The sequence below is a fragment of the Balaenoptera acutorostrata genome, chromosome 19 (genome assembly GCF_949987535.1).
Source record: "Balaenoptera acutorostrata chromosome 19, mBalAcu1.1, whole genome shotgun sequence".
NCBI lineage: Eukaryota > Metazoa > Chordata > Mammalia > Artiodactyla > Balaenopteridae > Balaenoptera > Balaenoptera acutorostrata.
This window is the reverse complement of record NC_080082.1, coordinates 63,060,391-63,081,113: the sequence shown is the minus strand read 5'-3', so window position 1 is coordinate 63,081,113 and position 20,723 is coordinate 63,060,391. Positions and strand designations below refer to the sequence as shown.

General features: G+C 50.7%; 2 protein-coding genes across 4 annotated transcripts; one reads left to right on the top strand and one right to left on the bottom strand.

Moving 5' to 3' along the window:
• Nucleotides 1-1,230: 1,230 nt before the first annotated feature.
• On the top strand, nucleotides 1,231-6,778 carry LOC103001208 (leukocyte immunoglobulin-like receptor subfamily B member 3). Its single transcript, XM_057533742.1, has 10 exons — nucleotides 1,231-1,309; nucleotides 1,478-1,724; nucleotides 1,923-2,044; nucleotides 2,808-2,893; nucleotides 2,959-3,103; nucleotides 3,668-3,718; nucleotides 4,577-4,693; nucleotides 5,403-5,615; nucleotides 5,844-5,896; nucleotides 6,635-6,778. Exons 1-10 carry the CDS (start codon nucleotides 1,231-1,233, stop codon nucleotides 6,776-6,778), a joined length of 1,257 nt encoding a protein of 418 aa, XP_057389725.1.
• Nucleotides 6,779-7,667: 889 nt separating this feature from the next.
• Nucleotides 7,668-14,391, bottom strand: RPS9 (ribosomal protein S9). Of its 3 annotated transcripts, none has more exons than XM_057533653.1 (5): nucleotides 14,338-14,391; nucleotides 13,649-13,764; nucleotides 13,310-13,432; nucleotides 8,988-9,174; nucleotides 7,668-8,018 (listed from the first exon to the last, which is right to left on the bottom strand). In XM_057533653.1, exons 2-5 carry the CDS (start codon nucleotides 13,743-13,745, stop codon nucleotides 7,895-7,897), a joined length of 531 nt encoding a protein of 176 aa, XP_057389636.1. In that variant the 5' UTR covers nucleotides 13,746-13,764; nucleotides 14,338-14,391; the 3' UTR covers nucleotides 7,668-7,894. The 3 variants fall into 3 exon arrangements, with proteins under 3 accessions (XP_057389636.1, XP_007181453.1, XP_057389637.1); XM_007181391.2 differs by having other exon boundaries at nucleotides 7,668-7,914; nucleotides 14,338-14,382; XM_057533654.1 differs by lacking the exon at nucleotides 7,668-8,018 and adding an exon at nucleotides 8,063-8,899 and having other exon boundaries at nucleotides 14,338-14,384.
• Nucleotides 14,392-20,723: the final 6,332 nt, after the last annotated feature.

The window sequence follows — 20,723 nt, the reverse complement described above, 5'->3', positions numbered from 1 at the left end:
AATAGAGCCCTCCTGCGTTACATTTTCTATATGGTGGTAATCCTTTTCTAATAGAAATCTGTTCATACTCTCTGCTGTTTAAAATTTTCCAATTGCTTTAAAGATAAAATCCAAAATACTTACATGGTGCTCAAGATCCTGTGTGGCAAGGCCCCAGCCCTCGCCTAATTGCTCTCAGTTCTGAGAACAGCTCAAGATCTTTCTGGTCAAGGATGCCTCCACCACCACCACCGCCACCACCACCCCTGAGCTAACTACTCATCCATCCACCAGAAGGACACCTCACAACCAGGACCCAGGCTTCATGGCGTCTACCTGTTAATGAAACTCACTGTTCCCCGTTTTCTTTTTTCTTCCAACTTGTAACAGTCTCCCAAGACTATAACTGAATTGTTTGCCATGTAAATATTTGCAATGTCTGTTTTCAGCACTCTGGGCCCCATGAGCGCAGGAAAGGAATCTGTCGGCTTCACCAGTGAATCTCCAGTGTCTGGCACCATGACTGAACATGGCCATTGCTCAACAAATACTGACTGACTGGACTAGATGACGAAAGAAAGGAACAAGATTTGCATTTACAGAAGCTCAGGAAAGGGAAGTTACTTGCCCCAGATCACACAGCCTACGTAAGAGGCAGAATAAGAATTGGAACAGGTATTGGGGTAGCTCCTAGGCCTGCTTCTTCTAGCCTCATGTTCTGGGATGTTATGTCACTCTCTGGATTTGGATTTGGCATGAGGAGGTAGGACAGGAAGGCAGAGTGGGGGAGGGGGATCTGGTGAGTATCAGATCTGGCCTGAAACATCCCCAGAGCCTGCTGTCTCCTGGGCCCCATCCTGCAGGGAGAGCAGCATGAGGCCCTGGGGGGCTGTTCCTCTTTCTGAGAGGCTGCTAGGAAGGAACCGGTAATGTGCAACACAGAGCCCGCACCTTGTCACCCCCGTGCATCTGTCTGTCCTGCTGCCTCTGTGGACTCTGTAAGACACCAGCACGGCTGGGGACCATGGGAGGCACAGCCACGACCCCGACCCTCACTGCCCTTCTCTGCCTCCGTGGGCTTTGGGGAAGGGAGGGGGAAAGGGGCCCCTCTCCTCCCAGGTCTCAGCTTCACCTGAGAGACCCCAGGTCTAAGAAGGCTCAGGGGGGGCAGAACTTGGTGGGGGAGGAAGGGTGTGCTCAGCCCCAGATCTGACCCCAGCGCTCAGGGCCCAGACCAGGCCTGGAGCATCTATGTGTGCTGGGGGATGGGCGCTCACAGGGAACTCTCTCCCAGGGCTGAGCCTGGACCCATGGGACCAGGTCCCGGCAGGTGAGCCCCCCCAAGACCTGCTTCAATCCCACAAGCCCCTGGTCATCTGGGGGGAGCACAGCAGGTCTGGGATGATGGTGACCAGTCTGGAAGGGGTCTGGGGGTGACAGCTGGGGAAACTGAGGGGAAAAAGGCACCCCTGACACTTCAGGTCTGATTCCTTTCCAGGAATCCACCTGACACCCTCCATCTGGGCTGACCTAGGCCCCATGGTCACCAAGGGAAGCCCTGTGACCATATGGTGTCCGGGGTCTCTGAGGGCAGATGTCTACCGTCTGTATAGAGAGAGGCCCTCTGGACTCTGGGAGGCTGAGGCCCCACGGGACTCCAGTAACAAGGCCAGTTTCCCCTTTGAATCCTTGAGCTCAAGCCCTGCAAGGCAGTATCAGTGTGCCTCTCGCAGCAGGAAAGACAGGTAGAGCGGAGTGACCCCCTGCCCCTGGTGGAGACAGGCGGGAGGGAGGACCCGGGTCCCCTCCCACTGCGGCGGCGTCCTCACAGGCAGAGGGAGCAGAGTGTGGGCACCGGGGGACGGACGTCTCCCCTCGCAGCCCACACCTGCGGTGAGCGGGGTGACGCTCCCCCTTTAACCCAGCCCCTCCCCCTCCCTCAGGGGTGCACAGAGCCCCCCCCCCTCAGCCCAGCCACGCCCTGTGGTGGCCTCACGAGGGAGCGTGTCCCTGGCACGCAGCTCACAGTCTGCAGCGGGCACTTTGCACCTGCTGAAGGAGGGAGGTGCTGACCCGCCCGACACAGGACATCGAGGACCCATGGGAGGGGACAGGCCGTGTGCCCTGTGGGGCCCGTGAACTCCTCCTGTGGGGGGACCTGCGGATGCTATGATTCTCCCAGCTCCCTCCGCATGTGTGGTCACACCCCAGTGACCCTCTGCATCGCCAGGTCACAGGTGAGGGCCCCCAGCCCCATCGTTTCCTGGACCCCTGACCTGAGCCTTGTGCCCAGTGAGCCCTGGGGTGATGGGGGTCAGTGATACTGCCCTCCTGGGGCAGAACCACTAGCGAGAGGCTTGGGAGGGCCAGGGAGAGCTCTCACTGCAGCCCCAGTGAGCAGTGTGGGGTGAGCGTCCCCCTCGGTGCCACTGCCCCTCTCTGCAGGCGCGTACAGGGAGGCCTCCCTCTGAGCCCAGCCGGGCTCGCTCGTGCTCCGTGGAGACAGCCTGGTGCTGGTGGGGGCCCCTGTCCTGCCCCACGTCCTGACTGTGTGCTCAGCGTGCTGGGCCCAGAGTCACCCCTGGTGGGGATGGGGTCCTGGGAGGGGGTCCTAGAGCAGACACTGAGATGGGCAGTGGTCCAGGGAGAGTGAGTGAGAAAAATGGAGCGGGTGCCGGGAGATGAGAGAGACCCACACAGGGGGGCTGAGAGCAGCTGAGAGGGGGTCACAGACAGGGTCCCTGGAGAGAGGATGGTGGTCCTTCAGCTCAGGGTCAAGGGTGTGTTGGGGGTGGCTCTGTACACATCATGACCTTCCTCGCCCCCAGGAATGTACAGGAAACCCTCCCTCTCAGCCCAGCTGGGGGCCTCCGGACCCTGCACAGAGAACGTGACCTTGCAGTGTGGCTCTGAGGTCTGGTCCAATGCCCTCCGTCCAAGGAGGGGTCACTCACTCCTCCCCAGCACCTTCATCTGCAGGACACGGCTCCACGCTTTCAGAACAGCTTCACCTTGAGTCCTGTGACCTCAGCCCACAGTGGGACCTACACGTGCTACAGCTCACTCAGCACCTCCCCCTCCCTGATGTCACAGCCCAGCGACCCCCTGGAGCTCTTGATCTCAGGTGAGGGACCCCAGCCCTGACCCTCTGTGTCTTCCTGGTCAGTTCAGGGTCCTGTCCCCAGCTCTGGGCTGGGCTGGGAGTGAGGGGGTCACAGAAGGAGGGGAACCAACAGTAAAGGGATGGAAAAAGCCAGGGCAACTCCCTTCCCTGCACCATCCTCATCCTCATCCCTGGGGTCCAGACATGTTCCGGGTGGCAGAGAAGACTCGGGTCTGACCAGAAGGGGAAAATACCAGCGTCCCCCCCCCGTCTCCATCCTCCTCTGGTCCCCACTCCTCGTAGTCTCTCACCCTGAGAGAACAACACAAGAGCGGGCGACTAGCAGAGGCCTCGATCCCCAAGCGACCAAGATCACAGGCCCTGGCACAGCTTGTGTCCCAGCGGAGCTGGGAGTCTGGGAGTCGGGCAGAGATGCAGGGAGACCAAAGGGCTCCCGGGGCCCTGAGGCTGGTGGATGAGGGGGGGGCCGTGCAGAGGGAGATGTCGGGGCCATCCTGGGGCAGGGGCAGCGGGCTGCGTGGGGAGAAGCAGCCCCCGGCCCTCCCCTCCTGTCCCGACCCCCAGGAGGCTCCGAGGATCAGCTTCTCCCCCACACAGAGTCAGGCGTGCAGACGGGTGAGTGAGGGTCTCTGTGGGGAGGCGGTGGTGGGAGGAGCTCAGTCTGGTCTTGGCTCAGCCACTTCCTGAGTTAATGGCCTGAGGAAAGTTCCTTCTTCTCACTGGGACCCACTTCCCCGACTGCAAAGGGCAAGAAGTCTGCTCCGACGCTGTGCGTGGGGACGGTGTCTGAGCCTTCCTCCTTAAAGTCAGGGGCTTCAGCCCTCCAAGGAGCAGCCGTGGGGCCAGGGAAAGAACAGGGCTTGGGAGTCACACCGTGCTGCTACTTCCCAAGCTTGGGATCTTGGCTGAGTCATGTTCCTCGCCGAGTCCGAGGCTCACCCTGCGTGGAGGAGCCGTCCTGCTTCCTCCCTCAACGGGGAGCCCTCAGCACAGGCCCTGTTTAGAGCTCAGGAAGGCCAGAGCCTCCCGCCTGCCCCTCCCAGACACACACCCCCTTGTCCACACGGGCCCCGGGGGGGGGGTAATGCCAGGCCTCTGCAGAGTGGGGACAGATCTGGGCCGGGCTGGCAGAGGAGTAGGGGTTGGGTTTGAGGGACAGGTCCCGGCACTGGTGTTCTGCCTGGAGGCGACAGCATTAAAAAAAATAATTTAAAAAAAATACAAGGGAGCCCACAGTCCTGGGTTCCAACCCCAGCTCTGCCACATCCAGGCTGGGTGACCTGGGGCATGCGCGTTTCCTGTCCGTGCCTCAGTTTCCTCGTCTGTAAAGTGGGTGGGAGGGATGGTCACTGTGGCACGATTGTTGTGAAAGTTAGAGGAGATGAATGCACAGACCCCAGCGCGAGCCTGCGCACAGTAGGCGTTCAATTAAATGACACCACTGGCTCACTCATGACGTCACTGGTGCCCCAGGTCTCAAGTGGTACCTGAACGTTCTGATCGGGGTCTCGGTGGCCTTCGTCCTGCTGCTCCTCGTCCTCCTCTTCCTCCTCGTCCGACACCGGGGTCAGGGAAGACGCGGGAAGTCGGGTGAGTAGGGAACGGGGTGACCCAGGCCCCTGCAGGTGGTGGGCTTAGGGCACCAGCCAAAGGGAAACCTAAGAGACGGGTGAAGTCAGGTTAGAAAACCCCTCCAGCATCTCCGAATGAGAAAATCTAAAAAGAAGGGATTAAATAGGAGTGTACACGTATTTTTTTTTTTTAATGTTGAGTGTCCAATGTACTTTTTTTTTTTTAATTTTATTTATTATTTATTTATTTATTTATTTATTTATTTTTGGCTGTGCTGGGTCTTCGGTTCGTGCGAGGGCTTTCTCTAGTTGCGGCAAGTGGGGGCCACTCTTCATCGCGGTGCGGGGACCGCTCTTCATCGCGGTGCGCGGGCCTTTCACTATCGCGGCCCCTCCCGTTGCGGGGCACAGGCTCCAGACGCGCAGGCTCAGCAGCTGTGGCTCACGGGCCCAGCTGCTCCGTGGCATGTGGGATCTTCCCAGACCAGGGCTCGAACCCGTGTCTCCTGCATTAGCAGGCAGATTCTCAACCACTGCGCCACCAGGGAAGCCCTGTACACGTATTTTGAAGTATTCTTTTGATTTTTTCAAACTTACGAAATGTTTGAAAACACATGCAAGTTCTGTATTTTATGGTTTAGATTTTTCTCTTGAATTCTTTATGGAGGTGGGAGGGGATGATAATCTTATCAGTTCGTAGGCCCTCGCAGATCTTACTGTAACCCTAGAGAAGGGTTCTGGGGTGGCTTGGAGGCCGATTCCCAACTTCCTGCAGCGGCTGCAGCATCAGTGCTCGAGGACAGAGGCCGGCAGAAGAGGCAAGACCTCTCCCAAAGACGCCCACCCCGCCCGGCCCGCGCGCAGCTCCCGCACTGCCCCTCACACGCCTCTCTCCTCCCCCAGCTCCAGCCCAGCTGTTGACTTCCAGGAGGAGAGCTTGTGTAAGGGGAAGAGGGACCCTCCTGGGGGCAGGAGACAGGGCCAGACGATGTGGGTGGGCAGTGGACACCAGGGAGTGGTTGGAAAGGGTTCTGGGCCTGGGGATGCGAGAGCTCGAATCTGATGCTGTGTGGCCTGGGCCACATCTCTGGCCCTCGCTGGACATCTGCCGTGTGAGATGTCAGGGAATCTTGGCAAGAGATGGGACCCCCTTGTTCTGTCCCCACCGGATGCTGTCGTGGAAGACACACAGCCGGAGGATGGCAGGCAGCTGGACAGTCAGGTCAGCTCCCCCAGTCCTGACCAGGGCACCCACACCTCCTTGTTCAGACGTTAAATCCAGCGGCCACTGAACCCTGACGCCACTCAACTCCCGGCAGCCTCTCCCTTCTGGAAGCACCTGCCCTGTGGGCTGCTGCGACCCCACACCTCGTCTCCTCTGACCTTCAAGGTGTTGCAATGCTCAGGTCGAGCTGGCAGGGCTGAAGGTTAGGGCTAAGAGTCTGTGCCCCCCAAAAGGGGCTCAATCCAATCCTGGGGCTGCAGAGCGGCCCAGAGGGGATGCCTTCTGAACTCCAGAGGATTCTAAAACCCTCGCTCAGCCCTTGGCTGTCTGTTCGGGGTTGGGTGGACCCCAGCAACGCACCTCGAGCGCTGGTTAACTGGGGTGAGGATCAGCTCCCGTTCAAACTCTGGCGAACCCTAACTCCCTCCCAGGCTGCAGCGGGGTCTGTCCCTCCACATTGATGACGCCACACCCAGCTCCTATCTCCAGTCCTGCCCTCTCCCCTGCACCAAACGTACACAACCAGCCACCAGTCACAGCAATTTCAACTTCCTTCACTTCCCTCCTCCCTGAGGCTCAAAGCTACAGTGACTGAAGGAAGGAAAGATTCAGAGACCAACCCTCACTGTCTCCAGCAGAAGCCTGATGACTAAGACCACCAAGGAGTGCCTCCTTTCCTCCCGGGACCCAGGCTTCCCCCACCCAACCACCCTCCCTCCCTCTCCCCCACCGCAGGCCGCGGCATCTGAAGCCCCCCAGGATGTGACCTATGCCCAGCTGAACCACTCGACCCTCAGACGGGAGACTGCACCCCCCGCCCCCCAGTCAGGGGAGCCCCCAGCAGAGCCCAGCGTGTATGCTGCTCTCGCAGTCCGCTAGCCCAGGAAGGACCCAGGCCCCACGCTCCAGGGACCGGATTTCAGGGACCCCCAGGAGCTGCCCCCATAAATGCTTATAATGAACTCCAGCCAGCCTGGAGTCCTGACACGAACCACCAGGAGCTTCTGAGCCCTCCCGGAAGCCAACTGCTTCCAGAACTCCATGGACATCACTGCTGATTTTATGGTCCCTACCAAGGGTCCTGACCTCAAGGACCCTACAGAACTGCCATCAACACCTTGGGGTGAGGGAGGCCTACCACCCAGCCCAAGTAGGCTGCGAGGACTTGGATTCTTCTGCAGGCTTCACAGCGACTTTGCAAAGAACCCTGAGCCCTCACTGACAAGCTGGCCGCTTACAGCACAGCCCCAAATCCCCCAGACCGGGTGCGCCCTGTGGCTGCAGCTGCTGCGAGGTCGCCCAATGCCAAGTGTCCCTCGTTTCCTGAGACCGAGCCCCTCCTTCCCTGCCTGAAGCAGCTTCGCAGACAGAAAAGACTGCCTCCCTCGCGGCCATGAGTATCGTCAGAAACTCCGAACGCCGGGGGAGGGCAGGGTTCCCCGGCATCCGCTGCCTGGAAAGGACTCCTCGCCCCACGTGCAAACGGGCGGCTGAGAATTTCCTTCTGGTTCTGTCTTAAAGAACCTGCCTCATACTACTACTGGCCTCCCTGCTGTGATAAGCTATGTGTAGACATGTTTGTTAGGACACCGCAGCCCAGCCCTAAGGGGAAAAGGACCACCATCTTGCAGGCGGTACCAAGTACCTGAACAAAGCTGACCAGGCCCCTCTGTGCGTGTGTGGAAACCCGCTGAAGGACGCAGCCTGCACTTCCTACTACAGAAGGCTTGTGTTCAGAGCAGGGAGGAAAAGAGAAACACCAATCAACACCAGTCCTGAAGTGTTTTATTATCTGACCGACTGGAAAACTAGACACTCCATCAGGCCAGGCGGGACCTTAATCCTCCTCCTCGTCATCGCCAGCTCCAGCCCCGCCCTGGCCCTTCTTGGCGTTCTTCCTCTTCACGCGGCCAGGGCGGCCGCCCCCGTATGGAGAGCGGAGGGAGAAGTCGATGTGCTTCTGGGAGTCCAGGCGGACAATGAAGGACGGGATGTTCACCACCTGCTTGCGGACCCTGGAGGGGACGGCAGGTGAAGAGGACAGGGAAACAGGACGCTGCTCTCCTCTCCGCCTGTGCTTTGCAGCTGGCAGGGCTGGTGCGATAGAGCTGCACTGACTCTGAAGCAATAACGGGAAGGGCATTCCTGATCCTAAGGAATTGTTGTGTGTTCCGGGGAGCTTTCAGGCATCACCTGATTCACACAAATGCATCCACCTTTATTTTACATTCACACCTCACAGAAGGGAGAGAGCAATTCCGAAGTAACCCACGAGACCAGAGTGAATGAGGTGAGGTGGCAGCATACACACCCAAGACCTGCTTTTCAAATACACAACCGTGCCAGGCACTTCAGATACTCTCAACTGTGTGTATCACACACTGAGCTTTATTAGCAGGTGTAGTTTCACTGTCTTCGAAGCAGCAACCCGAAATAATAGGGGTTGTTTCATTTCAGACAAGCAACGTGAGAGGCTCCTGCCCGTGGGTCACGGGGCTAACGAAAGGCTGCGGCAGAAATTCAGTATGCATGTGTCCCGCCCACTTACTACACAGCTCAACTGGGCCTCGTGAACGGGGCCCAATTTACAAAGGGTAAACTGAGTACTCAGATAAAGACCCATCTGGCCTCTGGTCTTCACTGTGGCAGCTGCCACCATGATCAGACCCTGGCCTGTGGTGAACTCACCAAATTAAGGCCGACAGGAGAGCGCACTGTGGTGGGCAGGGCCTGGAGTGGCTTCACAAGGGCCCACTACACAGCCGAACCCACCCAAGTCAGTTAGCCCCAGTGACTCCTCTCAACTGGACACCAAGGGCTGTTACCTGTCCAGCTACCTGCACGCCTCGGAGAAGCCTTCGCAAGGTGTACGGCTCCAGCCGCAGTGACCCTTGCGCTGGGCTACGGGGGGGTGAGGCTGCCCCCAGCTCCCCCATGAGCTGTTTGTAGGGGTCAATCTGTACCCTCAAGGGGAGCTCACACCTTCATCACCTCCGAGGGCTGCACAGGAGATAGGGACAGCGGCTTAGCGAGGGCGACCATCAGAGGGGATGGGGCGGGGAAGGCTCAGGGAGCCCAGAGGCGGTACCTGATATGGCGCTGTCGGATCAGCACACGGGCGTGGTGGATGGACTTGGCCAGGCCCAGCTTGAAGACCTGGGTCTGCAGGCGTCTCTCCAAGAAATCCTCAATCTTCAGGCCCAAGATGTAATCCAGCTTCATCTTGCCCTCGTCCAGCACCCCGATACGGACGAGTCGCCGCAGCAGGGCATTGCCTGGTAAGGGGGGAAGGAAGGCCTGCCTCAGCATTCTGGCTGACCTCAGGCTTCTGGGTTCAAACCCTCCACCTCCAAATCACGGTGGTAAGTAAGAGCGAATTCTGATACAGGACTCAGAATGCGATTACGTGAGCCACTGTGACTAACGGAATCCTCACACCACCCTAAGGCAGGTGACTACATGCAACTCCGCTCACCTGAAACAGGAAGAACCTTCCCGAGTTGTTGGGAAGAGCAAATGAGACAACCCCCTTGAAAGGCTTAGCATTCATCTGCAAAAGTCTAAGTGCTGCTGTTTCTAAACTACTCCTCCCATAACACAGCATAGCGGCTAGGAGCTAATATTCTAGAGTCAAGAAAGCCCTACTAATCAAATGAGGTTAAACCACCTTCCGTATCTATAATATTGGAACAGTATCAGAACCAATCTTATAGGCCTGAAAAGGCTGGGCATACATTTAAGCTGAGCACATGTCATCCATTCTATCATTCTGAGATTTTCTACTAAAAAGATGGTGTGGACCTAACAGTGCCTGGCACAAAGTAATCCAGCAAGGGTCAGCTTCTACCTTTTACACAACCCTACTTCTTGTCCACGGGCATCCAAAGCTCCACTCAGGACAGCTCTTGGGATGCTGTGGGCAAACCCCCTCCCCCAGGCTCACACTCACTGCACTCCTTATCACCACACAGGATTATCACTAACACCCTGACACTGGGGTAAAAGCACCATTACCACCCAACCCCTCCCTTGCCCCCAGGCAAAGCTTGAAGGAAAGATGGCTCACTGTGATGACAAAGTCTTCCTAGCAGACCAGGAACCTAGCAGACCAGAATCTAAATGGAGAAACATACTATACACACTATATACCTTTCCCAACACCCCAGGTCATAATATGCACTGAATAAATGCTGAACACATAACAAGGATATTCTCCCATTTACAACTGCATAAAAGATGAAAAACCTACACAATGAAAAATATAAGACACTGATGAAAAAAATTAAAAACACAAATAAATGGAAAGATATAGTTAAAATGCCCATACTACCTAAAAGCAACATACAGATTCAATGCACTCCCTATCAAAATTCCAATGCCATTTTTCACAGAAAAAGAACAAACAGACCTTAATTTTTATGGTACCACAAAAGACCAATCTTAAGAACAAAGCCAATCTTAAGAACAAAACTGGGCTTCCCTGGTGGCGCAGTGGTTGAGAACCTGCCTGCCAATGCAGGGGACACGGGTTCGAGCCCTGGTCTGGGAAGATCCCACATGCCGCAGAGCAACTAGGCCCGTGAGCCACAACTACTGAGCCTGCGCGTCTGGAGCCTGTGCTCCGCAACAAGAGAGGCCACGATAGTGAGAGGCCCGCGCACCGCGATTAAGAGTGGCCCCCGCTTGCCACAACTAGAGAAAGCCCTCGCACAGAAACGAAGACCCAACACAGCCAAAAATAAATAAATAAATAATAAATTAATTTAAAAAAAAGCAAACTATGTGCACCTGAAACTAATATAATAATGAATTATAAATTATACCTCAATTTAAAACACAGACATGATATTCAAATAGTAATATAAAAACATATTCAAAGGTAAACAAAAGTGAGTTTGGGATTATCTACCAGTTTGGACACTTCATGCCTTTTTGTCCTTACATTAGAAAATAGAAACTTGACAATAATTCAACCTGTATTACTTCAAAAATATATTTCATATTTACTATTAAACCCCCAACATCCTTAAACAATGGGGAGGGTCATCAATACAGGAAAAACCTTATTTGGTATGAAGACAAAAATAACACCGATAAACTCTGCATCTTCAACAGGATCATGTCCAACTACTAAAAATTGTTACATGGGCTCCATTTGGCCAAAGCATTAACAATCAATCAGTTTTCCTTTTTTTTAGACTAGTTTTATCTATCTGTTTATCTATCTATCCATCTATTTACTTTTATTTGGTTGTGCCAGGTCTTAGTTGAGGCAGGCCGGCTCCTTAGTTGCAGCTCGAGGGCTCCTTATAGTTGTGGCACGCGAACTCAGTCGCGGCATGCATGTGGGATCTAGTTCCCTGACCAGGTATCGAACCCAGGGCCCTGCATTGGGAGCATGGAGTCTTAACCACTGGAAACCCCCCAGAATCAGTTTTTAAAATGTAAAAGCCAAACCAATAAATTTTTTTTAAAATGTAAGCCAGTGGGCACCTCAGTGGCAAAGGGGCCCTTGTCACTATGGCATGCGGCAAGCCTGTAAGTGCCTTAGTTTCTAATGTGAAAAATGGATGCAATACCTGTCCTCCCTAAGCTGGTGTAAGAAAGGAGTTCATACCTGTCAGTGCCTGCATGAACCAGTCAGTCTTTTTACCAGATGAGACTCTCACACCTTAGTGGGCGAGGCTGTAGCGGTGAGCAATCGCCTCAGAGCTTGCAGGCTCCTCCTCCCCATCCCAGGAATCTAAAGAGCTTCATTCACTAGAAAGTGTGCTACCTGATGCTTCCCTCTTGCAACTTCCACTTCCACCCGAAAGCCAAATAATCCCTGGACACTTGCCTCTCACCCTGCCCTACGCCATCTCTTTGTCACATGACTGCTTATCACCTAAGTTTCTCTGTGATTATCTCCATCTTCAGCAAGTTCCCCGAGACCAGAACCAGCTGCGGTCTGTCGCCCAGACTCAGGGAAAAAGTCCCACCCAATACCAGTGTCCATGGGGGAGATTCCTCAATTATCATGAGACTGTCAAAGGAGTTTATGAACTAACAAAAGTTTAAGAATGAAAACCTCTCACATCCTTGAGCCTAGGACAGATAAGAGTGATAAATGTGTGGTAGTTAGTTAAACACGCTCCAAGCCTTTCTCAACCTCTAATATGGATGACCACTCATGCTTAACAGCACTTCCTTCCTCAGTCACAGTTTGGGAGAAAAGTCAGACTAGCAACCCTGACTGAGAATAAAAAGCCAGGTGCCCAAGGAAGCCTGACGGGTTTCCCAGCCCCTCCTGCTTTCCACCAGAAATCAAGATTTCCCAGGGACAGGCCAAAAGCAAGTTATCAACATGACACCTAGGCAGTGGCCAATTTTAGAGGCAACTAAAAACAAGTTGTAGACACTTCGAGTAAACTTCATGTTGTGTAAGTTTTATCCCAATAAAAACTGTTACAAAAAAACAAGATACAGAACCACCTACAACCAAACTTACATCTGTTAGAATCACAAACTGTATGTATGTATGTACGTGTATGTATGTACGTATATGTATGTATGTATGTATGCGTGTGTGTGTGTGTATACATGTATCTTCCACACCAGGATACAATGCAGAACACACTAACCAAGTCTACTGATTACTTCTTACACTTAGACACTGCTTCAACTTTTGGTGATGTTCTCTAAGCTTCTCCTGGAATCCTCATTCCATCCCCATCGCTGAACTCACCTGAACTCTGGAGCCTGCCCTCCAGTCCCACCTATGGTGGGAGGCCTCTGACCATTTGCTCATTTGAAAAAGAGTATTATCAGTACCTGCTATGAGCCTGCTTGTGCAGATTAAATAATGTACACCAAGAGCTTAGAAAAAGGGATGCAGTGAGCCTTATAAATACCAGCTATTTTAATATTTTTGCCACTTGAAGCCACAATCTAAGAGGTCCTACTAAAATCTGATCATGTCAATCATTCCTTCCAAAAGCCCTCCATTAACTCCCTATCTCAAGGTAGAAATCTAGAACTTTAAGAGTCTAAAAGATGATAAATTCTGTCACGTGTACCTTACCACAATTTTTTTAGTCACTGTAATTACTATATAATCTCTACCCTCTCCAAAATCCCCTGGAATGTTCTTCCCTGTGAAATCCACAGGTCCTCTTCTGTTCAGACCTTGAGTAAATGTCCTTGACCACCATGTTAAAGCAGGCAAATGTACACAGTAAAGCTCCCTCCCTGCTAGAACCATCCAACATTTCAGAAATTTCAGTCTATTCCCACCCCCAGTGAACAAGACACACAAGCTGCAGTACTGTTTTGCTACGCTGTGTACAGCTAGAGCCAGGTGGCCAAGCTTGCTGAGCACTGTTAGTTCTAATCAAGAGGAAACTGAAGCCCAATGTTTCCCATACACACCTTCAAACAGACGCCGCGGGTCTTTCTCATCCAGCGTCAGCAGCTCCCGGGCAGCCTTGCGGATCTTGGCCAGGGTAAATTTGACCCTCCAGACCTCACGTTTGTTCCGGAGCCCATACTCGCCTGCAAAGCACGGGCGAACAAGTTCAGTCCCACGGACTACTGAAAAGGATTGGTGGTTTCGGGGTACAGAAAATCTAAACAACGAACGATCCCGAATTCGGGGAAGAGGGAGGGGGACACACCGGAGGGATCCCAGCAGAATGAGCACGTGGGCGGCCTCACCCACGTGTTAGCTTCCCCGGGTCGGGAAGCAGAAACCTTGCATTAGCCACTCACCGATCAGCTTCAACTCTTGGTCGAGGCGGGACTTCTCGAAGGGTCTCCGCGGGGTCACATAGGTTTTGCGACAAACCCAGCTCCGGGCCACCGGCATGCTGGCTCTACTTGCCCGTCTGTGCGGAAAGGAGAGTGGACAGTGAGGACTCGGAGCAGCGCCTGCGCAGTCCCACAACTCAGCTAGAACCTCGCGGCGCCGAGGGAAAATATCGCGAGAACCGTCCCTCAAGCTTTTTTTTTTTTTTTTTAATTTTTATTTATTTATTTATTTATTTATGGCTGTGTTGGGTCTTCATTTCTGTGCGAAGGCTTTCTCTAGTTGCGGCGAGCGGGGGCCACTCTTCATCGCGGTGCGCCGGCCTCTCACTATCGCGGCCTCTCTTGTTGCGGAGCACAGGCTCCAGACGCGCAGGCTCAGTAATTGTGGCTCACGGGCCCAGCTGCTCCGCGGCATGTGGGATCTTCCCAGACCAGGGCTCGAACCCGTGTCCCCTGCATTGGCAGGCGGATTCTCAACCACTGCGCCACCAGGGAAGCCCCCTCAAGCTTTTATAACCGATACCATTCCCACTACTCTCCAACCACCTTCATCTCACCTGCATCTTCTTTAGCGAACTCATTAAAGCTCAGATGGTCCGCAAGACCTTACAACCCACACCCGGAATAAAGAGCACAACAGTACACCTCACCTACTCTCTCCCTCCGGTAACCGAGAAAAAGGCACACGCGTCCCCCGGCCGCGCTCTTATAGCAGCGCCGCCGTCTTGTGACGTCAGCACGCGCAGCGCCCGCCTGCACCAATCAGAAAAGACGTTGGCGGGCGGAAAAAGCAATAGAGACGAGAGGTTGGGCCAGAGCGGCGTGCTAAGTTGGGAGGACCTCGTCTGTAGCCGACAAGGTGTCGGAGCAACGTCCGGTGAGAAGTGAGGACTGCTCTCCGCCCTCGGGTGGTTACTTAAGTACCGTCAGCTAGCCTCTGAGTCGCAGTATAAAGTTGGAGTATTCACCGCCACCGCCACTAGACTTCAGCCGGCTCCGACTCTGTGAAAAGATCCCCAGACGGTTGGAGCTGTGCGAAATCAAAGCTCCTTCCAGAAGATAATGTTATATCCATGAATAATGAAAAAAATCATTTTTCATATCGGAATGTCAACCCGAAGCACAGCCAGAAGCCAGTCTGCCCTTTTGAACCCTAAAACAAATCCTCTACTCGTGAAGCTTTGAGCCTTAGGGGAACAGGGAAAAAATAATAATAAAGTAGATCATTTCAGAGTGGTGCTGTGAAGAAAATAAATTACTGATAATGACTGAGGGAAAATGGTACTCCAGATAGGATGGTCAGGGAAGCCTCTTTAAGAAGGTGACTGACTTTTTTTTAACTTGAGACCCAATGATTAAAAGGTTTTGTGCCTCTTTATCAAGGACAGCAGTTTACATCCTGAGGTTTCTTTTGGGTTTCCAGAACAGGGAAAATGTTCTGACACCTCTTGTTATAAACCTGGAGCAATTTATACATTGTTTTTTGATCTCCTCGGCCAACATCTTCCTCTCAGACAGGATTATTTCCTCTAGTCCTTTTCTCTCTGGGATAATCCCATTCACACCAATGACTTTCTTTATCGCTGTTAGATAATATTTAATGAGCATTCTAAATGTGCTGGGCTTTGGGCTAAACACCTTACGGTTTTTTTGTTTTTGTTTGGTTTTTTTTGTTTTGTTTTGTTTTTAATTCATGTGACCCATGATTTCCATCACTAAAAATAATAACAGGTGACATTCTGGAATATTTACTATGTATCAGGCCCTGTTCTCAGAACTTTACATATGTTAATTTACTTAATCCTCAATACATATTTAAGGAGGACTCTCAGAGAAGTTGCCCTCGCTCATAGTAATACTTTTATAGATGCTTGCTTAAGGAGCACTAATACTATTATCCTATTTTATAGAGGCAGATACTGAGGCATCAAAAAGTGGTTACAGAACTTGCCCAAGACTGCACAAAGTGGAAATAAGTTAAGACTGACCGGATGAGAACAAGCAAAGGCTATCTATTCAGAGTAAGGGAGTCAGTCACCATCACTCATGTTTTGGCAGAGACTCAAAGGCAGGCAGAGGTGTGGGAAAGCTATATAGCAGAAAAAAGGAAAGGCTTCAGGTGTCCCCGATTGGAGGCTGTCGTCATGGAGAAGCTAGACGTGGGCAGACTAGAAGTTAGGTACCCTATGCGATTGGTTGGGGTACATATTTGGCTTTCTTTTCTTGGTCCTAAATTGGAAGTGGGGACAAAAATTAGTAGAGTTGTGAATTACTAATCAAGTCCTGGCCCTTTTGGAACTATTGTTGTAGGGGTTATTATTTGGCTCCTTGGATTGTTACTTCCTACAAGCCTGCCTTATAGCAGGCTGGCTTCCTGAGCTGTTTTTGTTTGTTTATTGAAGTATAGTTGATTTACAATATTGTGTTAGTTTCACTTGTACAGCAAAGTGATTGAGTTATAAATACATATATTTTTCAGATTCTTTTCCATTATAGGTTATTACAAGATATTGAATATATTTCCCTGTGCTATACAGTAAATCCTTGTTTTTTATCTATTTTACGTATAGTAGTGTGTATATGTTAATCCCAAACTCCTAATTTATCATTCCTCCCCCCCATTGTCCCCTTTGGTGACCGTAAGTTTTCTATGTCTGTGAATCTGTTTCTGTTTTGCAAATAAGTTCATTTGTATCATTTTTTTAGATTCCACATATAAGTGATATCATAGAATACTTGTCTTTCTCTGTCTGACTTACTTCACTTAGTATGATAATCTCTATGTCTATGTTGCTGCAAATGGCAATATTTCATTCTTTTTTATGGCTGAGTAACATTCCATTGTATATATACACATCTTCTTTATCCATTCATCTGTCGATGGGCATTTAGGTTGCTTCCATGTCCTGGCTATTGTAAATAGTGCTGCAATGGACATTGGGGTGCGTGTATCTTTTCGAAGTATGGTTTTCCCTGGATATATGCCCAGGAGTGGGATTGCTGGATCATATGATAATTCTATTTTTAGTTTTTGAAGGAACCTCCACACTGTTCTCCATAGTGGCTGCACCAATGTACATTCCCACCAAGAGTGTAGGAGGGTTCCCTTTTCTTCACACCCTCTCCAGCATGTATTATTTGTAGACTTTTTGATGATGGCCATTCTGACCAGTGTGAGCTGTTTATTATAGATAAGGGGGCTGGTTTTCTGGGCAGGCTGCTGCAGGCTGTGGATCAGAGTTCTGTTTTCATATATGATCTGGCCGTTGTCTGTTTGTATATTCAGCCTCTCAGCAACTACAAGTCAGGCCAGCATTGCAGCTGGGACAGTATAGCTCCATAGCCCATGCTCTTCCCCGCTGTTTTCTGCAGCTGCTGACCAGCAGACTCAGCAGTCAGTATTCCCTCCTCAGAGCAACAGTCCCACTCAGTCCTTTCCTTTATGACATCACCCTGCTCTATACAGATGGCTTGGGTTCAAATTCAGCAGTCCTCAATTACTAGCTCTAATACCTCAGACAAGTTTCTCAATCATTCTGTGCCTCAGCTTCCTCATCTATAAAATGGGGGTGACGACCGCACCCACCTCATAGGGTTATCATAAGGATGAAATGATGCAATCTATGCAAATTGCTTAGGATAGTGCTTGGCACCAAGAAAGCACTCAGCGTTAGCTACCATTATCATTCTTTTTCTCTCATTGTATTTCTGTATCTGTCAGACTACCTTGTTCTTTTTTGTTTTCTTGTTTACAAGTTAGCTCCTAGACAAAAAAGTTATAGGAGGGCAGGGACTTCCCTGGTGGTGCAGTGGTTAAGACTCCACACTCCCAATGCAGGGGGCCTGGGTTCGATCCCTGGTCAAGGAACTAGATCCCACGTGCATGACGCAACTAAGAGTTCGCATGCCGCAACTAAGGAACCAGCAAGCCACAACTAAGGAGCCCGCCCAGCGCAACCAAATAAATATTTTAAAAAATAAAAATAATTTTTTTTTAAAAGTCTGTAGGAGGGCAGAGACCTCATCTTTCCTGTTTATCAGTGTCTTAGCACAGGCCTAACGTATAAGTTGACAGTCAAAACATTGTTAAATGTATGAATAACTTAACTATACATGCATCATTGGTGTTTCAGAGTTTCCAACGACCCCCTCCTCAGGTTCGATTCATTTGCTAGAGCAGCTTACAGAACTGAGAAACACGTTACCTACTAAAATTAGAGGTTTATTATAAAAGGATATAACCCAGGAACATCCAGATGGAAGAGATGCCCAGGGCAATGTACAGGGAAAGGGTGATGACCTTCCCCACTCATCATTGCTTTAATTTGCATTTCCTTGATGACAGATGATGTGGAACATCTTTTCACGTGCGTATTGGCATCTTTTTATCTTCTTTGGTGAGGTATCGGTTAAGGTCTCTGGTCCATTTTTTTAATCAGGTTGTTTTCTTATTGTTGACTTTTAAGAGTTCTTTGTATATTTTGGATAACAATCCTGTATCAGATGTGTCTTTTGCAATATTTTCTCACAGAAGTTTTTAATTTTAACAAAGTCCAGCATATCTATTTTTTCTTTCACAGATCATGCCTTTTAGTGCCATACCTAAAATGTCATCGATGGTACTTCCCTGGTGGCGCAGTGGTAAAGAATCCGCCTGCCAATGCAGGGGACACCGGTTCCAGCCCTGGTCTGGGAAGATCCCACATGCTGCGGAGCAACTAAGCCCTTGTGCCACAACTACTGAGCCTGCGCTCTAGAGCCTGTGAGCCACAACTACTGAGCCTGCGTGCCACAACTACTGAAGCCCCCCCGCCTAGAGCCCGTGCTCTGCAACAAGAGAAGGCACTGCAATGAGAAGCCCGCTCACCACAACTAGAGAAAGCCCACACGCAGCAACGAAGACCCAACGCAGCCAAAAATAAAAATAAATAAATAAATGTATAAAAAAAGTAATAAATAAAGTAAAATGTCATCGCCATACCCCAGGTCATCTAGGTTTTCTCCTATGTTATCTACCAGGAGTTCTACAGTTTTGCATTTTTACATTTAGGTCGATGATCCATTTTGAGTTAATTTTTGTAAAGGGTGTAAAGTCTGTATCTGGATTTTTTCTCTTTTGCATGTGGAGGCCCTCAGAATAGTTTTTAATGAGGAAGTTTTGAGAGGGAAGACTCAGGACTCAGGTACTGAGTCATCAAAGTACCTTGTTGTAGAGAGAAGAGAGGTATTGGAGAAATTACAAAACAGGCAGAAGTATAGAGTGTTAGCCAGGCAGGGGTTAGTGTCCTAGTTTAAATTAATCAAAGCTTAGGGAATTCCCTGGAGGTCCAGTGGTTAATACTCCGTGCTTCCACTGCAGGGGGTGCAGGTTCTATCACTGTTTGGGGAACTAAGATCCCACATGCCACATGTTGTGGCCAAAAAAAATAAATAAATAATCTAAGCTTGCAGGACATCAAGAGTCTATAAAGTTTATTCACCAAATAGGGCAAGAAGGAAAGAAGAAATTGGGGGGGCGTAGAAATTGAGAACCAGAGGTGGAGACTTTCAGCCCCAGAATTTTCACCATGTGACTGTATTACAGTAACGAAATCTATGTGACCAAACAAAGCTACACATTTAAAAAATCAAGGTAGGGACTTCCCTGGTGGCGCGGTGGTTAAGAATCCGCCTGCCAATGCAGGGGACACGGTTCGAGCCCTGGTCCGGGAAGATCCCACATGCCGCGGAGCAACTAAGCCCGTGCGCCACAACTACTGACCCTGTGCTCTAGAGCCTGTGTGCTGCAACTACTGAGCCCACATGCCACAACTACTGAAGCCCACGCGCCTAAAGCCTGTGCTCCGCAACAAGAGAAGCCACCGCAATGAGAAGCCCACGCACCGCAATGAAGAGTAGCCCCCACTCACCGCAACCAGAGAAAGCCTGCGCGCAGCGATTAAGACCCAACGCAGACAAAAATAAATAAATAAATAAATTTTAAAATTAAAAAAACAAAAAATAAAGGTATAGGAACTTCCCTGGTGGCGCAGTGGTTAAGAATCCTCCTGCCAATGCAGGGGAAACGGGTTGGAGCCCTGGTCCGGGAAGATCCCACATGCCGCGGAGCAACTAAGTCCGTGCGTCACAACTACTGAGCCCGCACGCCTAGAGCCCGTGCTCCACAAGAGAAGCCACCGCAATGAGAAGCCCGCACACCACAACGAAGAGTAGCCCCCGCTCACCGCGACCAGAGAAAGCCCATGCACAGCAACAAAGACCCAATGCAGCCAAAAATAAATAAATAAATAAATTTATTTAAAAAAAAAGACTTTGCCTTCCAATGCAGGGGGCACGGGTTTGATCCCTGGTTGGGGCGCTAAGATCCCACATGAATTACGGCCAAAAAACCAACACATAAAACAGAAGCAGTATTATAGCAAATTTAATAAACACTTTAAAAATGGTTCCCCTGGTCCAGGAACTAAGATCCCACATGCTGTGGGGCTAACTAAACCCACGTGCCGCAACTACTGAGCCCATGGGCCACCACTAGAGGGCCAGAGCACCACAACTACAGAGCCCCTGCGCTTTGGAGCCCACATGCCACAACGAAAAGATCCTGCATGCCGCAACTAAGACCCAACGCAACAAAAATAAATAAATAAATAAATATTTTTAAAAAATAATAATGTTTAAAAAAATTGTTTTAAATAAATAAAAATGGTCCACGTCTAGAAAGTCTAAAAAAACAATCAATGTATAAATATTGGAAGCTGGTACTGGTAACGTTCTAGTGATTTCTTAAGCAGAAAGGCGCTACATAGATCATTTTACAAATGCGTATTTCATACGTATGTGTTTTAGCTTTTGTAAAAAATTGTGGAATAGAACATACAATTAAAGGAGGATCTAGAATACAAATGTATGGTATAAAAAGTAATTCTCCAAAGACCTGAATAAACACCACCCAAGGCAAGAAAAAGACCACCCCTGACATTCCCCTCCCTACTCCTAATGGCTATCCTAAAACTGCAACACTCGCTTCCTTCTTTTC